The sequence below is a fragment of the Cygnus olor genome, chromosome Z (genome assembly GCF_009769625.2).
Source record: "Cygnus olor isolate bCygOlo1 chromosome Z, bCygOlo1.pri.v2, whole genome shotgun sequence".
Lineage (NCBI taxonomy): Eukaryota > Metazoa > Chordata > Aves > Anseriformes > Anatidae > Cygnus > Cygnus olor.
Window position 1 is genome coordinate 26,469,731 of NC_049198.1, and position 16,453 is coordinate 26,486,183.

The following is a 16,453-nucleotide window of genomic DNA, read 5'->3' on the forward strand; positions in this document are numbered from 1 at the left end:
ACAGCCTCGTTTATTTTTACTGAATGAACAACTCTGTGAACACGATTTCAACAGTGTTACAGCACTTTACTGAAGAATCTACACTGACTTAATTGAGATGCAAAGAAAAGTTTTACTAATTTTGTTGTTGTTGTTATTTTTAATCTAAATGGATGGCATATAAATTAATGCAGCCCACAGGGCACAGAAAGTAAAATGATTCATGTTCCTTATGTAGTAAACATTAACTGATTTTTTTTTTTTAAATCACCTTTGTAAATAAACTTTGTAGAGTTTTGCTGATAGCCTAATCTGTATTTAATTTAGTCATTTGAAATTACACCTGTGCATAGACAAGCTTTGCAAAAATCTCTAGAAAATGCAGCTGAGTGTGCTGTTTACCTTAACACTCTTAACAACAGCCAGGTGAAGTGCTCACTCTATTCTGGCCTCATCTTGTAGATGATGGAATGCATAAGTCTAAGGGACCATAAACTAGAGCCCTTCATTATTTTTTTTTCTTTATCATCTTCATAGGTTTGCTGAACAAAGTTTAGTTGAGACTTTCCATTAAAAATCTTTCAAAGCTGTTAGATACGGCAGCTCTACTAGCATGCAATGACATTAAGGAGAAAGTGCTGTACAAAGTCTAAGTATAGCAGTGAAGAAACCCTACTTTGTTAAATGATGAAAGAATTCTAATGAAAACAAAAGGAACAAAGAGAAACACCCAGTGCAGTGGAGATTTACAGTGCAGCAACTGCTTCTTTTCATGTCAACACTGAAGTGAATGACTAAATTCAATTTTGAGCTTTCAGAGTCAAGACTTCTTGACAAGCATAGCTAAAAAGAAAACACGCAGGATGAGTTAAAAATAAATATAACAGGCCATGCAAATATACCAACTTCAAAATAATATAATGAAGGTGAGGGAGAGAAGTACTTCTAAATACATTTTTCTAATCAAAAAAAAAAAAAAAAAAAAGAGGAGGAATCATTAATACATGCCTGATAAAGACAAAAACACAACCTGCTAAAATAGCTGTCTTAAAGGGGCTGCATTTAAATTCTGAGTATCAACAAATGCCTGAATAATGGACAGAGTTCAGGGGTGCATAATACATCTTATTACAAAGAGCACCTGCCAAGACCATACTGGCCTATAGTTTAAACATGTTCTACAATTAAAATACCTAAATCTAGAGGCCACCTGTTTCCTGTCTTTGTCTTCCCCAAGTGCCTTAAGTTTTACTGTAAACACAGGTGAGCAAAATAAGATGCTGCCTGATATTAGGGGACTTGAGGAATTTGCCCAACAGTTGAAGTCTTGGCTAGCCACTTTCTGACTCCCAACCCCTCAATTAAAACTGATGAGAGAAGCAGAATCATCTCTTTCTCTCCCATTTGCAAGAAATTTAGGTGGGAATTCCCACACCAGGTTGGGACAGCAGCTATCCATCCAGCAGCCTGGATTTGACTGTAACCAGTACCAGATGTTGCGGCAAAGGCATAATACAAAGCAGAGTGAGGAACTGTGGAGTAAACTTAGTTTTTCCCAGTTTTCCACCAGTTGCTGGGCAATGTGCATATGCTGAGACATAATACACTCTAGGAACTTGGGTAGTTATTCAGAAATTTACCAAAAAGCTGTCCAGATGGCAATCCAGGTTCACTGCTGACCAGTAAAACAGTGAAGGTTTGGTCTGTAGGATCCCTATCAAGAGGCTGTACTCTCATTTTAATTTTAGTCTAATTGTGAAATGTAAAGCACATTGAACACTCTAAAATTCTAGAAAATTTTTTTTTTTCCTCTTATATGAAGACGGCAAAGAAGTGCTGTCAGGTGAGCAGGAGTCTTGAAGGCTGGAAACAGAAACTGGAAAATACCTCTGCAGGCCCAATCTTTCCACAATGACATGGGAAACCAATTAATACCGGCAGGCAATCAGCACCTACTTGTCAAGAACATCAGTCACTCAGTTGTTAGCCCAAGACACCAGCCAAACAGACAGCCTGGTGATCCAGTGAGAAGCAACTCATAAAGCACTGCTTTTTTTTTTTTTTTTTAATATTCCCAATAGCCTGCCAACCCTGGATGAGAAGGCTCCACAACCTCCACCATCCAAACCTCTGCTCCTTGCAAGAGATTTTGCACAACGCAAAGTTTAGGGTAAAATGGAAACCCTGCGATGCTTGGGGCACATCCAGAGTGCTCCTGCTGCACCACTGCAGGATACACCTACTCAGATAGGCACATCCTTGGTTTTGCCAACTGAGGTGCCTGCAGTGCGGCTTTGGTTGCGCTGCACCAACGCAGTTGTTGGGCAAGGAGTTTTTATATTAATTTTTTCCTTCTGTTTTTAAACTTCTTTGGAGGACCCAGCAATACATCAACACAACAGTTTTGCAGAAAGACATAGAGCATTTAATTGATTCAATTAAAGTGTACAAAGATTACTGAAAGACAAAAAGGCACAAAACAGGTCCCAGTTTCTTACTGCCTAACAGCCTGATGATCCTGTGAACATGAAAGCAGGAAGCTAGTTGGCTCCATGTAGAAAAGCAGCAAAGTTTCCAAAGGGACTGGTTAAACTAAAAACCTACTGTTTTTCCCCTCTCTTTTCCTTTGTCCAATGAGGCTTCATCTGGTAAATTTTAATGTATAAGGGCACTTACTGACATGAGGTACAGTTCCAATACAATAGCAAATTGATTTACAGCATCTCTACACAGAACCTGGCAACAGTACCAAAATGCTGATAAGGTCTTGGACGTGAACAAACACTTACTAGCAATTACATTGAGACCACAAAAATCACCCTCCTCTGAGCAGCTTCTGAGCCAAGGGATAAGGAAAATGACCCAATAGTTAATGTACATAGCACATTTCAGGAAAGATTATAGCTATTATTATTACACTGCTCTCTTCTCATGTAATATCACAATTGTTAGAGGGTTGCTGATTCATACCCTGAAATCACAAATAGCAGGCCCATCTCTCTTAGTTTGCTCTTTTAAAAAGAGGACTCATGAGAAAAGCAACAGTTGCATTCACAGCTCTTGATGGTGTCTTTGCAATTCCAAAATGTTACGTCTCCCCTGCTACCCACTTCTTGCAAAACACTTGAAATAGAATCATAAATTAATTTTTTTAAAGGCTTCAAAATAACTTAATTGTTGTATATATCATTGGGAAAATCTTGCATTGAGTATTAAACACTATCCTTAAAGCTACTTGGTCATACAGAGAGCAACTACAGACATTTAGAAAAGCAAACACAATTATATTTCTAAAGTGCTATGGAGATTAGAAAATGAGCCGTCAGAGGTAAACAATATTCTCTTCTCCTCTGTCTCCACTCTTCATGTCCTGCAGACTCTCAGGCTGGTGGTTCAGTAGCAGTGCTTCAACCCGTGGTGTCTGGATGGATCCATGGCTCGGACCGCTTGTTTGGGGACCCTGGGTTTGTGAGGCATTTAGATCTGTAACACACAAAAGGACACGTGACAATGCATCTTATTCCATGCCCGTGCGATCATTAAGAACAAATTTTGACTTTTAATTAGCAGCGTGCTGAAGTACCATCTCCTATCTTGTGTCTGTCTAGAAAATAAAACATTTCTGTACTGTTGAACTATACAAAAGCCTGGTGAGAGGTAGGTTGCCAAAATTTACAGAAATCTGTTAAAGTCTTTTCGTTGTCATCCGAGGATCTTGATCAGTGTCACTATTTTACAATAAAATAGATTTTTACCCTTACTTTGCCAACCAGACACACACTAATGGACAGGCATAAATGCTGTCAGAGTTGTGCTGGAGGGAAATGTACAGTACATAATTGGTACCTTTATTAGCAAGATAATCCAATTGTAAAATTAATACAGTTTCCATCATTACACGGAATTTTATTTGCAATTCTTATTTTCATGTATGCAAAAGAATCAAGTGAGCAAAGCCCAGGTAAAAGTCTACTGGACTTGCACTTGCAATATGTAATAGCTTTATAACCAGTCAGCTTTTTCTACCAGTTTTATCTGTGCTTCTTTGGGCAAAACACCTACTCTATTCTTGTCTCAGTCTTTTAGCTGTGGAGATAGTACTTGTAACCAAATGCTACAAAATTACTTCACAAAGACTTTTCATTTGTTATCTTCCCAATTTTCTCCTGCAAATGCAGTGAACCAGGTACTTTTATTTTTTTATTTTTTTTTTCCCCAGCAGAGCTTTGAAGGCTGTTGCAATGATTTATGGGTTATTCCAATAAATAAATAAATTTTTAAAAAGGTTGGATTTTCTTTCCCAGTCAGATGTCTGTACCATTTCAGGACATCAGGAACTACACCGCTGTAGTTGGCTCTTCTACATCTTCATTCCTACAAATCAGCAGTTGCCATAGAAACAAGATGCATGAGAAGGGAGCATGTATCATCATACTTACGTATGAGAAAAGTCTGCAATGGCCATGCTGCAATATTTGGTCCATTCTTTTTACTGCAATCTCAGCCCAACCTGCCCCTACTACTAAAACAGGGTTAACACCTCTTTCTTACCTCTGGGAAAACAACTCCACAAGAAGCAGCAGAGCTGGACCCCTGCCACAGTCACCATGGTTAACACCAGAAGCAAGCAAACCCAGCTCTGGGGGCCTTTGGGCTTTCTGTCATTCATTCACGCCATTTTGTGCCTGCCGCGGTCTCTACCCCTTCTCACATGTGTGCAATAAAAATCAATTATAAAGGAGATACTTGTTGGTTTTTTTTACACACTGTGTCACTCTAAATGGTGGCAATTTACAATGTCACCTGCCCACAACTGGCACTCCTGTGATGCACACAGCTCTCACCAGTCTTGTTCACTGAGTTTACAGAAAAACAAGTTTCCTGGCACCCTGCAAAGCCCAGGCTCTCCAGCGTTTAGAGTGGTGGGAGAAGATTACAGGACAGACATGTGGGAACATGTCGTATCACAGCCTGCCTTCAGCATGTTCTCTGCTTTGATATTTACCCAGCTAAGGGGAGCAAACAGGCTTTGGTGCTTCATGCCTGGTGTAAGCTGCAGGCACACCGTATCATCTGCTGAGATTTCAGGGTGGGTGCCGGGGCAAGGTATTTATGTACAAGCAGTGCTTGGTCATACTAGGGTTGTAGTGAAATGAGGTCCAAATTCCCTTTCTTTTACTCTTTTACACTGGATTTAAAGGATCAAGTTTTGGCCTCAATGAAAATCCAGAATAAGTCTTGACTCTGGATTTGCAATATCTAACACAGAAGGATTGGACTCTCTTACTTGAACAGTCCTGCTCTGTTAGTTGACATTTGCATTTATTTCTTTGTAATAGCTGTATTAGAAAAAGATTATGATTTGCAGGCTCAGATTCAAGAAACCAGAAATATCCTACATCTGCTTGTCTTTACGCAAGCTGGATAGTTTGCTTCTATTTATTCAGTAAAAAGAGTCCTCAGCCTCTGAACACTTATATTTCTGGGTAATTTTGCCCACATTAATATTCCTTTTAAGTCCTGCAAGTCCATTCATCTTGACAAAGTTATGTGCATAAGAATATCATGCAGTAAGCACTTATTTGAAAGATCTGTTTCCAAAGTTTATGAAGTACATAATTGGAGATGCCTAATTACAAATTTGAAGAAACCTAGAAAAGAAAGAGAAACACCTTACACAGTTATTTTCTACCATCAAAACTAAACAGTAATTGCTTCACCAATTAAAACAGTAGCTGTTTCCAAACCATTTCTCATTAACTGGTACAACACTAAGCAACAGAGCTATGCAGTGAAAACTGACAGCATTCTGGAAAAACAAATCAAATGCTGTCACTGTTGAAATAAGTGATTTACTGCTAGTTTAGCTGTTTTTTTCTATTCTCTTTATTTATTCTTTAGTCCTTTGCACCCTGAGAACCTGAGCAGCAGGACACCATCCAGGAGGCACCAGCCCTGCCACCACTGGGGGTGACAGCAGTTTCACAGAGTAGGAAGGACCTGCTCAACCCAGCAGATGAGGGAAGGGGCTATGTTTTGTGTGGCACACAGCACAGGCTCTCAAAAAGCAGTGTGTCCCTGGGCTGAGGTCCCCAGCCTGCCAGGTGCCCTGCTGGAGGCTGCCCAAATGGAGACCAGCCAGCCTCGCAGGAGGCAGAGCAACATGCCAGGGGACCAGCTGCTCAGGGACAGGTGGGAAGACCGGCTGGAGTCAGTAATAAGCCTCAGAAGGAGGAAAAGGGGAAAGGGAACCTGCTGTAGGGTGACCCAGGTGCCAGCCAGCATAGGCTCTTGTCATGCAGAGCAGCGACAGCATCCAAAAAGGCTCCCGTAGCTCCCCTGCAGCATGGGGAAGATGAGCTGCCCTTGGCCCCAGGCAGACAGCTCTTTAAAAATACTCCTCCAAAAGAAGGAAGAACCAGGCTTGAAAGCACCACCTGCTGGCTAATGAAGAGTCTCAAGGACTAAGGATGCCCAAAAAAATAAAAATTAAAAAAAAAAAATCATGAAAACGAGCCATTTGTCCTCAGAGTCCATGCGAAGAGCAAGGCAGAGGACAGCAGGCAAAGGGAGCTGCTGCTGGAAAGGGGCTGCCCAGAAACTCTCCAGCACTGTGCAGGCAGCCAGGCTGGCAGATGCAGCACCGGCTCACCCATGAACATTGCACCAGCTCCAGTCCCGAGCTCCTCTCTGCAGCGCTGTGACAGACAGTCAGGGCTCGGAAAGGATTTAAAGCTAGGTCAATAAAGACCATCTGCCTTTTTAAGAGCCTCCTCCATCACGATCTTAATTCCCCTGCCAACGTTAGACACAAAAGGAGCTTTGCAGTCTTCCCTTTCTTACATTTAGCATTTATTTGCTCCTTTCTTCCACGCTGCCGTGGGGGTGATGCTAGGGCTGGCTGTGCTCGGCTCAACAGTGCTCCCACCAGACAACATCACCAAAAGCGATGCTGCCTGCACCCCTCCTGCCCGGCCAGGCAAAAACAAACACCAGAAAAATCCGCTCATTCAGTCTAGGGCTGGCCAAACTCCCCAGCAAAGCAGGATGTGCTTCAGTGAAGCTAGAGGCTAGGTATTAAATGATCGGTAGTAGCACTTCAACAATAACCATCACTTACATCCAGCTTTTTCTCTTTTTTTTTTTCCCCTCAGTCAAGGTAATTTTATTTAAAAAATAATAATAATTAAAAAAAAAAAAAACCATATTCCCTGCTTCCTCTCACCCCCAATTTTCTCAAAAGTAGTTGGAGGCTGTTTCAGCAGGATTCTGGAAGAAATTACAAATTGCCTCATGAACATTCCATACTGCCAAACCAAATGCTAAAAATGAATCCCCCCACTCCTTGTTTTCCATGAGCATAGATACAGTGCAATGAGGCTAGGTATCAGGCAAAGGTAGACAAACATTTTAAGCCCCCAAAATACATTTCTAGGCAACCTAAATATATCAATAAGAGCCATACTGTACGCTTGGAACCTGTGTGACCAGCTTACATGGGATTTTCTAGGAGGACCTCAGTTCTACCCCCGGGGTCTGGTCCCAAATTCAGAGAACCAACGGTTCCTGCCTAAAAGCATGCTAATCTTGTATGGGAAATGAAAAAAGTGGCATTACGCATCCTAACTACCTTATCCTACCCTTCCTGTAACACCAAGAGACAGGATTAGTGGCATAGAATAAACCACTCAGAAGGTGAAAGACAAAGCAAAGGAATTTGCAAAATCTGAGATCAATACATACCAAAACAAACATAGCCCGTTATCCTGGGCTGGGGGCTGGTGGTGGTACAAAAGCCAAGTAAACAACTCATTAGTCACACTGATTCTCACCTTCTGACTGTTGTCATAGGGTGTAATCATTTCCACATCAAATAAATGCCACAGATTTTCTCCTTCACCTCTCTTTTCCCGGAGAATAAGACCTCTGCAGGTAACCCTGAAGTGCCCACAGTGATGGTTACAGAAAGAATGGGAAGATCGCTTGGCGTTTAACCAGGCGTTAGGAAATACTCCAGACAACAAAACCCTCTCAAGTGTCTATGTTTCTAATAGCCCTTTCTCCTCCAGCTCTGATCCCAATTTTATCGTAGGATAATTTAAGTTGGAAAGGATCTGAAAAGGTCTCTGGTTCAACCTCCTGCCCAAAGCTGGGTCATATCTAAGGTCAGGCCAGGCTGGGGCCTTTTCAAAAAAAAAAAAAAAAGAGCAAAAAAAAAGTAAGGAAAGAAAGGAAAGAAAGGAAAGAAAGGAAAGAAAGAGAAAAGGAAGGAAGGAGGGAAGGAGGGAAGGAGGGAAGGAGGGAAGAAAAAGAAAGAAAAAGAAAGAAAGAAAGAAAGAAAGAAAGAAAGAAAGAAAGAAAGAAAGAAAGAAAGAAAGAAAAAAGAAAGAAAGAGAAAGAAAGAAAAAGAGAAAGAGAAAAGGGTGAAAAAAATGAAAGAAAAAAACAAGGGAAAAGAATGAAAAAAGAAAAAGAGGAAAGAGGAAACATTACATGGGCTACATGAACAGCACATACACACTCAATGACTTTGCTGTGACTTTCAGAGATCTGTGTCACATGTTGGCCATCTTTGTACAGAAAGAGAGATTTACTCCACTTCCAGCAAGATTCTTAAAGCCATTATTTCCCGAGGGGGTGGGGTGTAGATAGAATTAGTTTTTGGTTTGACCATTTATTTCTAACAACTGGTACCAGTTTTTATACCAAGTTCATCTGGACTGACAGCTGACACATCAACTTCAGGCCAGAGCTATATGAAATGGCAGAGTTGCTGTATTTAATCCCCCCGCCGGCACTCATGCATAACGGAAAGCATGGGCAGACACCTAAAAAACAGTGCTAAGTCTACCAGGTCTGGGATATTCTAAGGAATCCAAGGGAGACAGGCTCTCAATTGCCATCACAATTCAATAGCAAATGGCAGCCTAACTCCCGTAAGTTCCACTGAAAGTCCACACCAGCAATCCTAGGGCAGCTGTTTGTCTCTAAGGATGTTCCCAGTGATTTCGTGCAGATTCTTTTGCAAGAGCTGATCTTCCAGGGAGCTCTGGGCATCTCAGTCTTGTTCCCTTTCCTCCCGGCAAAAGGCACTGTGATCAGTTTTGATTGCATTTTTAGTTGATAGAGTCTATTGTGATGGATATTGCATTGATAGACTTGCGATGGATCTCCCATTTTTGGGAGTTCGGTTGTTTGTGAGCCCGCTAGTTGGTAGGAGGAAGTGAACAACATGTGGCAACATCAGATGTGCTGGGGCAGCACAGCCCTTTGCCCATGGAGGGAATAACCAGGACACCGGGTCTCAGCAAAATGCTGGGAAAACATTTTGACCTTGAAGCTAACCATGGAAAGTGGAGCCTCAACCCACTAAGACAGGAATGCAATCTGAGAATGTTAATGCTGCTATTTACTTGTAACCAGCCCAACCAGAGGAAAGAGGCAGCTGCATTTCTCAGGCAAATAAGTACTTTCACGAATAAGAGGTCATTTCACAAAAAGCAGGTGATCAATTAGGTCATAACAGATCCTAGGTTAATTAAACTCATAAGATTTTGGTGACTTTTTTTGTTGTTGTTATTGTTAGGAGACACAGAACAGAAAGAATCTAAAGCCTATGATGATGGTCTGACACATACCCCCCTTCTTCATGTCTGTTCTTTGGATTTTTGATCATGGTAAAATTGCTCAAAATGTCTTTATTCTACATCTTTCTGCTCTTTGTTTAGCTCTTGGGTTCGACAAAACAATGTGAGTCACTTTTTTGGGTTTGCCTCATAATTCTTCAGAGAAGTTTGGTCTAGACAATTTGGACCAAACTGTTGGCCAGGAAGAAATCCACATTATTCCACTGAAAATGCTTTTTCATAAAGCTTCATAATGGTTCCAACTCAGTTATTTGATACCTGTCTTATCAGATTTTGAAGTCATATGATGATGCAGCCCTCTTCTTTTATTAAAGCTCAGCAAACACTATTTCTAACATGGGTGATATCAAAGAAAAAATTGAAAAAACATCTCAAGCTCAGACACTGTCAGTGATACCTCTATAACAACAAATTCACAGCATGCCCAAGCCTAGGTCAAAATACTTTAAAATTTTAACCTACTTACATGGCTACAGTATCATTTGTGTTAGCTTTAAAGCACACAGCTTCTGAACTATTTTTGGCATGCTGTTTTTTAATGTATATCAATGAGGGACTTAAAAATAGGTCTGACTTGAAATCATAACTTGTCTGTGTTTTAAATACCCACAGTCTCACCTTGGCAGGGCATGCTGCCTGCCAGCTCTCTGTTTCTGCTTAATATTAATTTATTTAGGTATGAATTCCCTATTAAGCTTTCTTTGTGCTAAGCTTTGAAGCTTTAGATGGTCAATTACAGACATACACATGGTCCAACAGGTATTCTGCTAACAATGAACACATGTTTTATTGACCTACTTCTTTTCCAGCTCATTAAACACAGCTGCACTCAAATGATCAAGAGAAAATAACCGTAAAACCCCAAGAACACCCTTCCTGCAGAGGATCACAAAGAACGGTACCAGCTGCCTTTGCAGAGCCACCACTCCACGCGGCCCTCAGCACCTCTCCAGAGGCAGAGCCATCCACCCAACTGATCACAAAAGCGAGCAGCAACAGGTAAAAACCTGGAGCCTCCTCCTTTAGGAGCCTAATGCAAGTATCCAAGGCAAGCTGCAGCAATTTCCCCCCATCCCATGATCTGCAGAAGACACCCGACCAGCAGACTGAAGCTACAACAAACTGCAGCCAGTGGTGAAAGGTCCAGCCTGACTGCTTGCTGGAGAAATGGAAAGTTCAATTCCCAGAGATTTAACAGCTGATGAAACCAGTTCACCTCTCTGCTGCTGGTAAGCAGAACCCCATGCCTTCCTTGCCAGCCTCCCCACTTTGCACCCCAAGAATAAAACATTGTCATGAAGCTTGCTTTCCTTCCCACCCAAAGAAACAGCATTAACCTTGAAAAAAAAAGTGTCTCTGGCACAAAATTACTCCCTTTGAAACAAAATGGGACATTTACACATCAAAACTATTCTCTAGAGCTGTCTGTTACCACAGGTAAGCATTACTGTGCTGATTAACCTCACTTCGTATTTTATGGTGTTGTGTTTTGTTTTGTTTTAAACTACAAGTTTGCTTTGAAATAAACATTAAATCAAAGTCCCTGGAAAACAATCAGTTTTGTCCCCAGCTTTTGGCCAGTCTCTCAGGTGCAACGCATAGGAGTAAGATCTGGAACTTAGTAAATATTTTCCTGAAGAAACAGGAGGGCACAAATGAAGGGGCATGTCATTTATAAAACATTCTCAAGCCACCTCCTAAGCACCTTGGCTTTATACAGCGGTTTCCCAACAACAGACCAGCTCCATCATTTTTCACTCTTAAAAGCTGACAGGATCAAAACTGAGTAAGTGGTACAAGAATACTAAGCCAATATATGGAGGTTGCTGCATAAGCAAAAATAAGGCAAAGCACCTGTTTCAAATCAATTGCATGGTAATTTTAACCTTTAATAGAAGCTCCTCTTTATTGATTAATACAGGAAAAAATATGGGCATTGCTATGAGTAAGTATCTGAAAAAAAACTCTTATCTGATGGTCACAGAGGTAATTGCTCTCCACTGAACTCAAAAGACAGGGAAATATTCACTAGTTTTTGACTGCAGATTGAGTCAACCACTTTTATCTGTTTTAAATCTGGTTGTTAGGAAGTGTAGACTGTGACGTTTATTTCTTGCAGTCAATTAAAAAACAGCAAGAACTGAACAGCTAATATTCCACAAGTTTTGCTTTGTAAGCACAGAAAGTTTCAGGGTGTGATCAAATATTTTGAAATAGTTGCCCTTTTTAATTGTTTGCTAACCACTCTGTGGACATCTAACTGCTGTGAGAACAGTTGGCATATAAGCTATAGGGAAGACCATACATCAAAGCCAGAAAAAAAAAAAAAAAAAAAAGGCACAATTATCAAAAAAACATATGCCTTCATCCCTTCAGCCAAGTGCTTTTCTCAAATAAACTGAAAGTACTTGGGTCCACTTTTCTTTTTTCTGCTCCCACTTATCACTGCTACGGGCAACTCTGGCCTTATAAGCCTGAATTCATTACCACCTCCTTCCACTTTGCCTTTGCCACAGGTTTTCCTCATCTCTAGTCCCACAGAACCACTTCTGTAGACCCAGATCTGCTTTAGTCTAGCTCCCTTCAGTGCGTTCCCATCCACTCACTTCATGCTTCAGCTCTGCCCTGGTCCCATCCCACTGCTACAGAGACCAGGCCGTTTCCCCACAGCAGGAAAAAGTGATGCTGTATTTTAAAATACCTTCTTCCATTCATTTTGGGAGGCGGGTTAAAACTGCCCATCTTTAATGCAGAAGCCTTTCTCAGGACCTTCTCCCCCTTCCAATCCCTCTGCTGTGTTAAATGGCAAGTTTCTTTGCACAGGAGATATCTTCTCTGCAGTTATTGCTGTCAGCAACAACTATCCTGCCATTCTCAATTAAAAAAAAAATTGCTTTTCATCCTTGCCAAATCTACAAGATGCCTTGTCTGTCGTGTATTCTTTTAACACAGAATATATTCAATGACTTTTCAAAGTGCATGGGTTTCTTTGATTTTTTTGTATGGTAGACCCTAAGCAAATATATCCAAATCACATTGATTTTTGTGGCATTTATGTTCCAGCTCTAAAGAACACTTCAAGAGGATACTCAAGGAATCTCAGCAGGTTACCACTGGAGATCTTCTTATTTGATTAAACTAAAAGAAAAAACTTCCATTCCAGCACCAAGGCTCCTCCTTTCTACTGCCCCACCAAAAATTTACACCTATTGGAAAATTTTCTGTAGCATCTGGGGAGGCAGAACAAGATACTCCATGAAATCTCCCCTAGCAATTTGGCTAGTGCCAATATAATTTATGTGGAAGGCAACTGGATGCTCTTATAATTAGTGCCAATAAAAGACAGACAGACAGACAATCTTCCCCAGTTTCTCAATAAATATTTAACAGCAGATGCTGCTAAGGTGGTTTCATATTACTGAGACTTCATTACTTTTACACAACATGCTACAGGCCATTTCCTGGAATATGTAAAGTATTATACTAAATAATTAAAATGAGATTGTCCTTTTCAAAATAAGCCAGACAGATACACTTGGTGATTCAGCTACATGATTTTCTTGGGTGTGTTTGCATACTTGGTATCTTGCAAAATTTGATCATCCATAAACAGCTTCTCCCAGCCACTAGGATGGATTATTTATTCATACTTGTTAATCTATTTCAGGTTGTAACTACCGTAATAAACCATATAAAAAACATTTTTAATGTACTAATGCAGGACACCCAACCAGGTCTCCACCCACAGCTCACATTACCTACGGAAAACATGGACGTCCCAAGGATTCTTCCTGACATCAAACAAGTAACAATTGTTTTGTGCCTGCTTCTCCTCAGAGATCACCTCTTTCCCTTTGGACTTACAGCTGAAGTCACAGCTCTGCACAACCCTGAGCTGGAGCTGCCTGACCAGAAACCAGAAGGAGCAGTCCTTTGGCAAATGACTCCCTGTGTCTTCGGCTTCAAAACTTGCTTCTCTCCCCCCTACAGTTCTCTGTAACCCAGATCCATTGAAACAACCTTGCTTAAGTAAAGAATAAATCTGCATATAAAAGATGACGGTCCACACAATTCTGAACTCACTAATGCCAGTAATTCCACTGAATTCAAAAAACACTGCACTGAAATTGCTGGAATCATAAATACAAGCAAGCTGAGAAAGATTTGGCCATCATTCTGTTGCTTACGAAGTCTGCAGGCAAGGCACCTCTCAGTGCGATGTACACATTTACACCAATTCCAGCAGTACCCCAAAGAGGGGATGGACAATCTTTACATTCCATTCATCACTTTGAAGACATGGCAATATTTTAAACTTCCCTCCTAATGAATGAGCTTTCAGTGGGAAGATATTAGAAAGAATAAAATCAGACAGGTATTGCACAGGAAATTCTGTACTTACATTAGCGTACAAAAAAAAAAAACAGTACATCATTAACTGCCTTAATTAAAAGGTTATGCAATACCACTGCATCTACTGTGGTTACATTCAGAAATAAGAAGTATTTTGAGAAGAGAAAATTAGTAACAGAAGAACAAAACCCTAATGTTGCAGAGCTGAAAAGCAAGTGTTACTTGAAATATACTAATTGCGGATGACATATAACGACGTATTTTTTGCTTTGGTATCACACTGCCATGTGATTTAATCCCTTTTGCCATCTGCTTTAAACAAATGGCAGTGTTATTCCCAAGAGGAAAAAATACTTCCCCTGTGATTCACTTCCACTAAGTATCCCACAGACACTGATGTCTTATAGCAGAGCACAAAACTCAGTGTTCTGTGATATGAAGAGGAGACAAAATTGCTGCTATCAGTTACAGCAAATTGTTCTATTAAATCGATGTAATTTTGAACCCAGGAGCTATGGGTGCTGATATTCAGTTACATATTCTTATATCTTCCCGTTTCAATTTATTCTCATAACAACTTATGATGGGCACTGAACGGGCTGTGTGCTTACCTATGCAGCCACCCATGTTAAGAGCAGAAGGAATAAGCACAAAGGGCACTATTAAATTTAGAATTAAATGGATGTTCCTAGTTTGACATCTACTCAATCAAAAGAGACAGCAAATTTAAAGTAGCTCAACATATCACATCTGCACAGGAGGCTCCCTGACAATCCTGGAGCTCCATAGTCAAGGTATCCTCTGCTTTTAAGAGATTTCAATCCTTTCCACTTCTCAAGTAAAAGAATGGAAAGAATTCACATTCCATGCAAAGCAAACAATTAAAAAAAATCACCGTTAGAAATGTTGTGAAACACAACAGAAAAATAAAACTCAAAATAGGCAGAAAAGCATCCTTCCGTACCATTCTGCAGGTGATACGGGACTGGTTTGCTGTTGGCTACAAAGGATGATGTTTAAACTGTGGACCAATAAAATGTGTACTGTGCAAGGTACAATTACAGTTCAGTTCGGAGGATGAGTAGGGCAAATGTACTCAAAAGGAGCTCATACAGCAATATCATTAAAGAAATTAACTGACAATGGTCACATATGCAGAACTGTGATGACCTTTTTTGTAAGAGTTAGTCATTATTTAACAAGTTCCCACTGATGAAAGCCATCTTATTCAACAAAGTCCTGAATATCCCATTAACCACCCCTAGTGCTGGCAGCGGTATCTGCCCTGAGTTACCAAGCTCCAGCCCTTGCCAAAATCCTGTGCTGACTTGGAACCACAGGGAAACAGCATGTATGTTTTCAGATGACTTTTCACACTGTAGTACAAAGCATATTTCATGTGATTTTTATCACATTTGCATCAGTTTTACATTGTATAAATGTACTGACATCAACAGATTTGTCTTATGCAATGAGCAAAGAGCCAGGCCCATGCAGCACCATTCTCATCTTCCCTGATGTAAACATATGCAGATACTTCTATACAATGCCATTAGGCCATAAACAATATTAAGGTAGCCAAAAAAACAATGTGTAATTCTGAACCTCATAGCAGATATTATCAATGGGAAACTAAAACAAATTAATCTCATTCACAGTTTTAAGAACAGGCCCAACAGAGCAGTCACCTCTAGCACAATCTGCCTTTAGGAACAGGAAAGGAATTTCTTATGAAGGATAAAGAAAAGAAATGAAGTTACAGGACACTAAACATTGCTTCTGTGATTGGTTTGCGGTTTTGCTTTTTCTATAGTGAATTAAATATTTTACAACTCTAGAAACCACTTTCTTTGATGAAAACCACTGTAAATGGATTGTTTTGCCAAAATCAAACTAATTTGCTTATATGCATATATGTACAAATTACCGTCTCTCAAAAATTAAAAATGTGTTATTCAAATAGAGCCCTATTTTTTTCTCCCTGTTTTTGTATTTGGCTGTTTATGGAGGTCATAGCGTTTTCTATGTTCCCCATAAAGATTTAAACTGCATTTTTCACTATACCATGTATAAAGATCCTTCATGTTAACACTGCAAATGTTTGGGGAAAAACTTCCATAATCAAGTTTCAGTGCGGTTTTCCAGACCTTTCACTTTTCAACTTTATTCTTGTAGGTACAACTTATGAATAATAAATAAATAAATAAATAAATAAAAGGTGAAAAAATAAAAGGCAGTACTAGGTACTGCAGTGTTGTTCACTTCAAAGCTTAAAAGAATTAAAATTGCATTGATTTCTGAAATCAAAGAGGTGAATCCATAGGTAGATCCTTAGGCATTGCTCCAGGTAGTCAACCCGACATGTCAATTAAATGTAAGATGTAATTTATTCAATTCTCATTCTAGTCTGACACAAAACTTACACTTCCCCTGATTCCTAATTAGCCAAAGTACTTGTCTTCTTTCATGCAGAT

General features: G+C 40.1%; 1 protein-coding gene across 4 annotated transcripts in view; it reads right to left on the reverse strand.

The window, feature by feature from the left end:
* Positions 1-2,363: 2,363 nt before the first annotated feature.
* Positions 2,364-16,453, reverse strand: part of ARHGEF28 (Rho guanine nucleotide exchange factor 28) — a 126,670-nt gene continuing 112,580 nt past the window's right edge. For all 4 annotated transcript variants that reach the window (XM_040541165.1, XM_040541163.1, XM_040541164.1 and 1 more), the window contains one exon: positions 2,364-3,462. In XM_040541165.1, the coding sequence (XP_040397099.1) occupies positions 3,302-3,462 (161 nt within the window). In that variant the 3' untranslated portion in view covers positions 2,364-3,301. The remainder of the gene's footprint in view (positions 3,463-16,453) is intronic.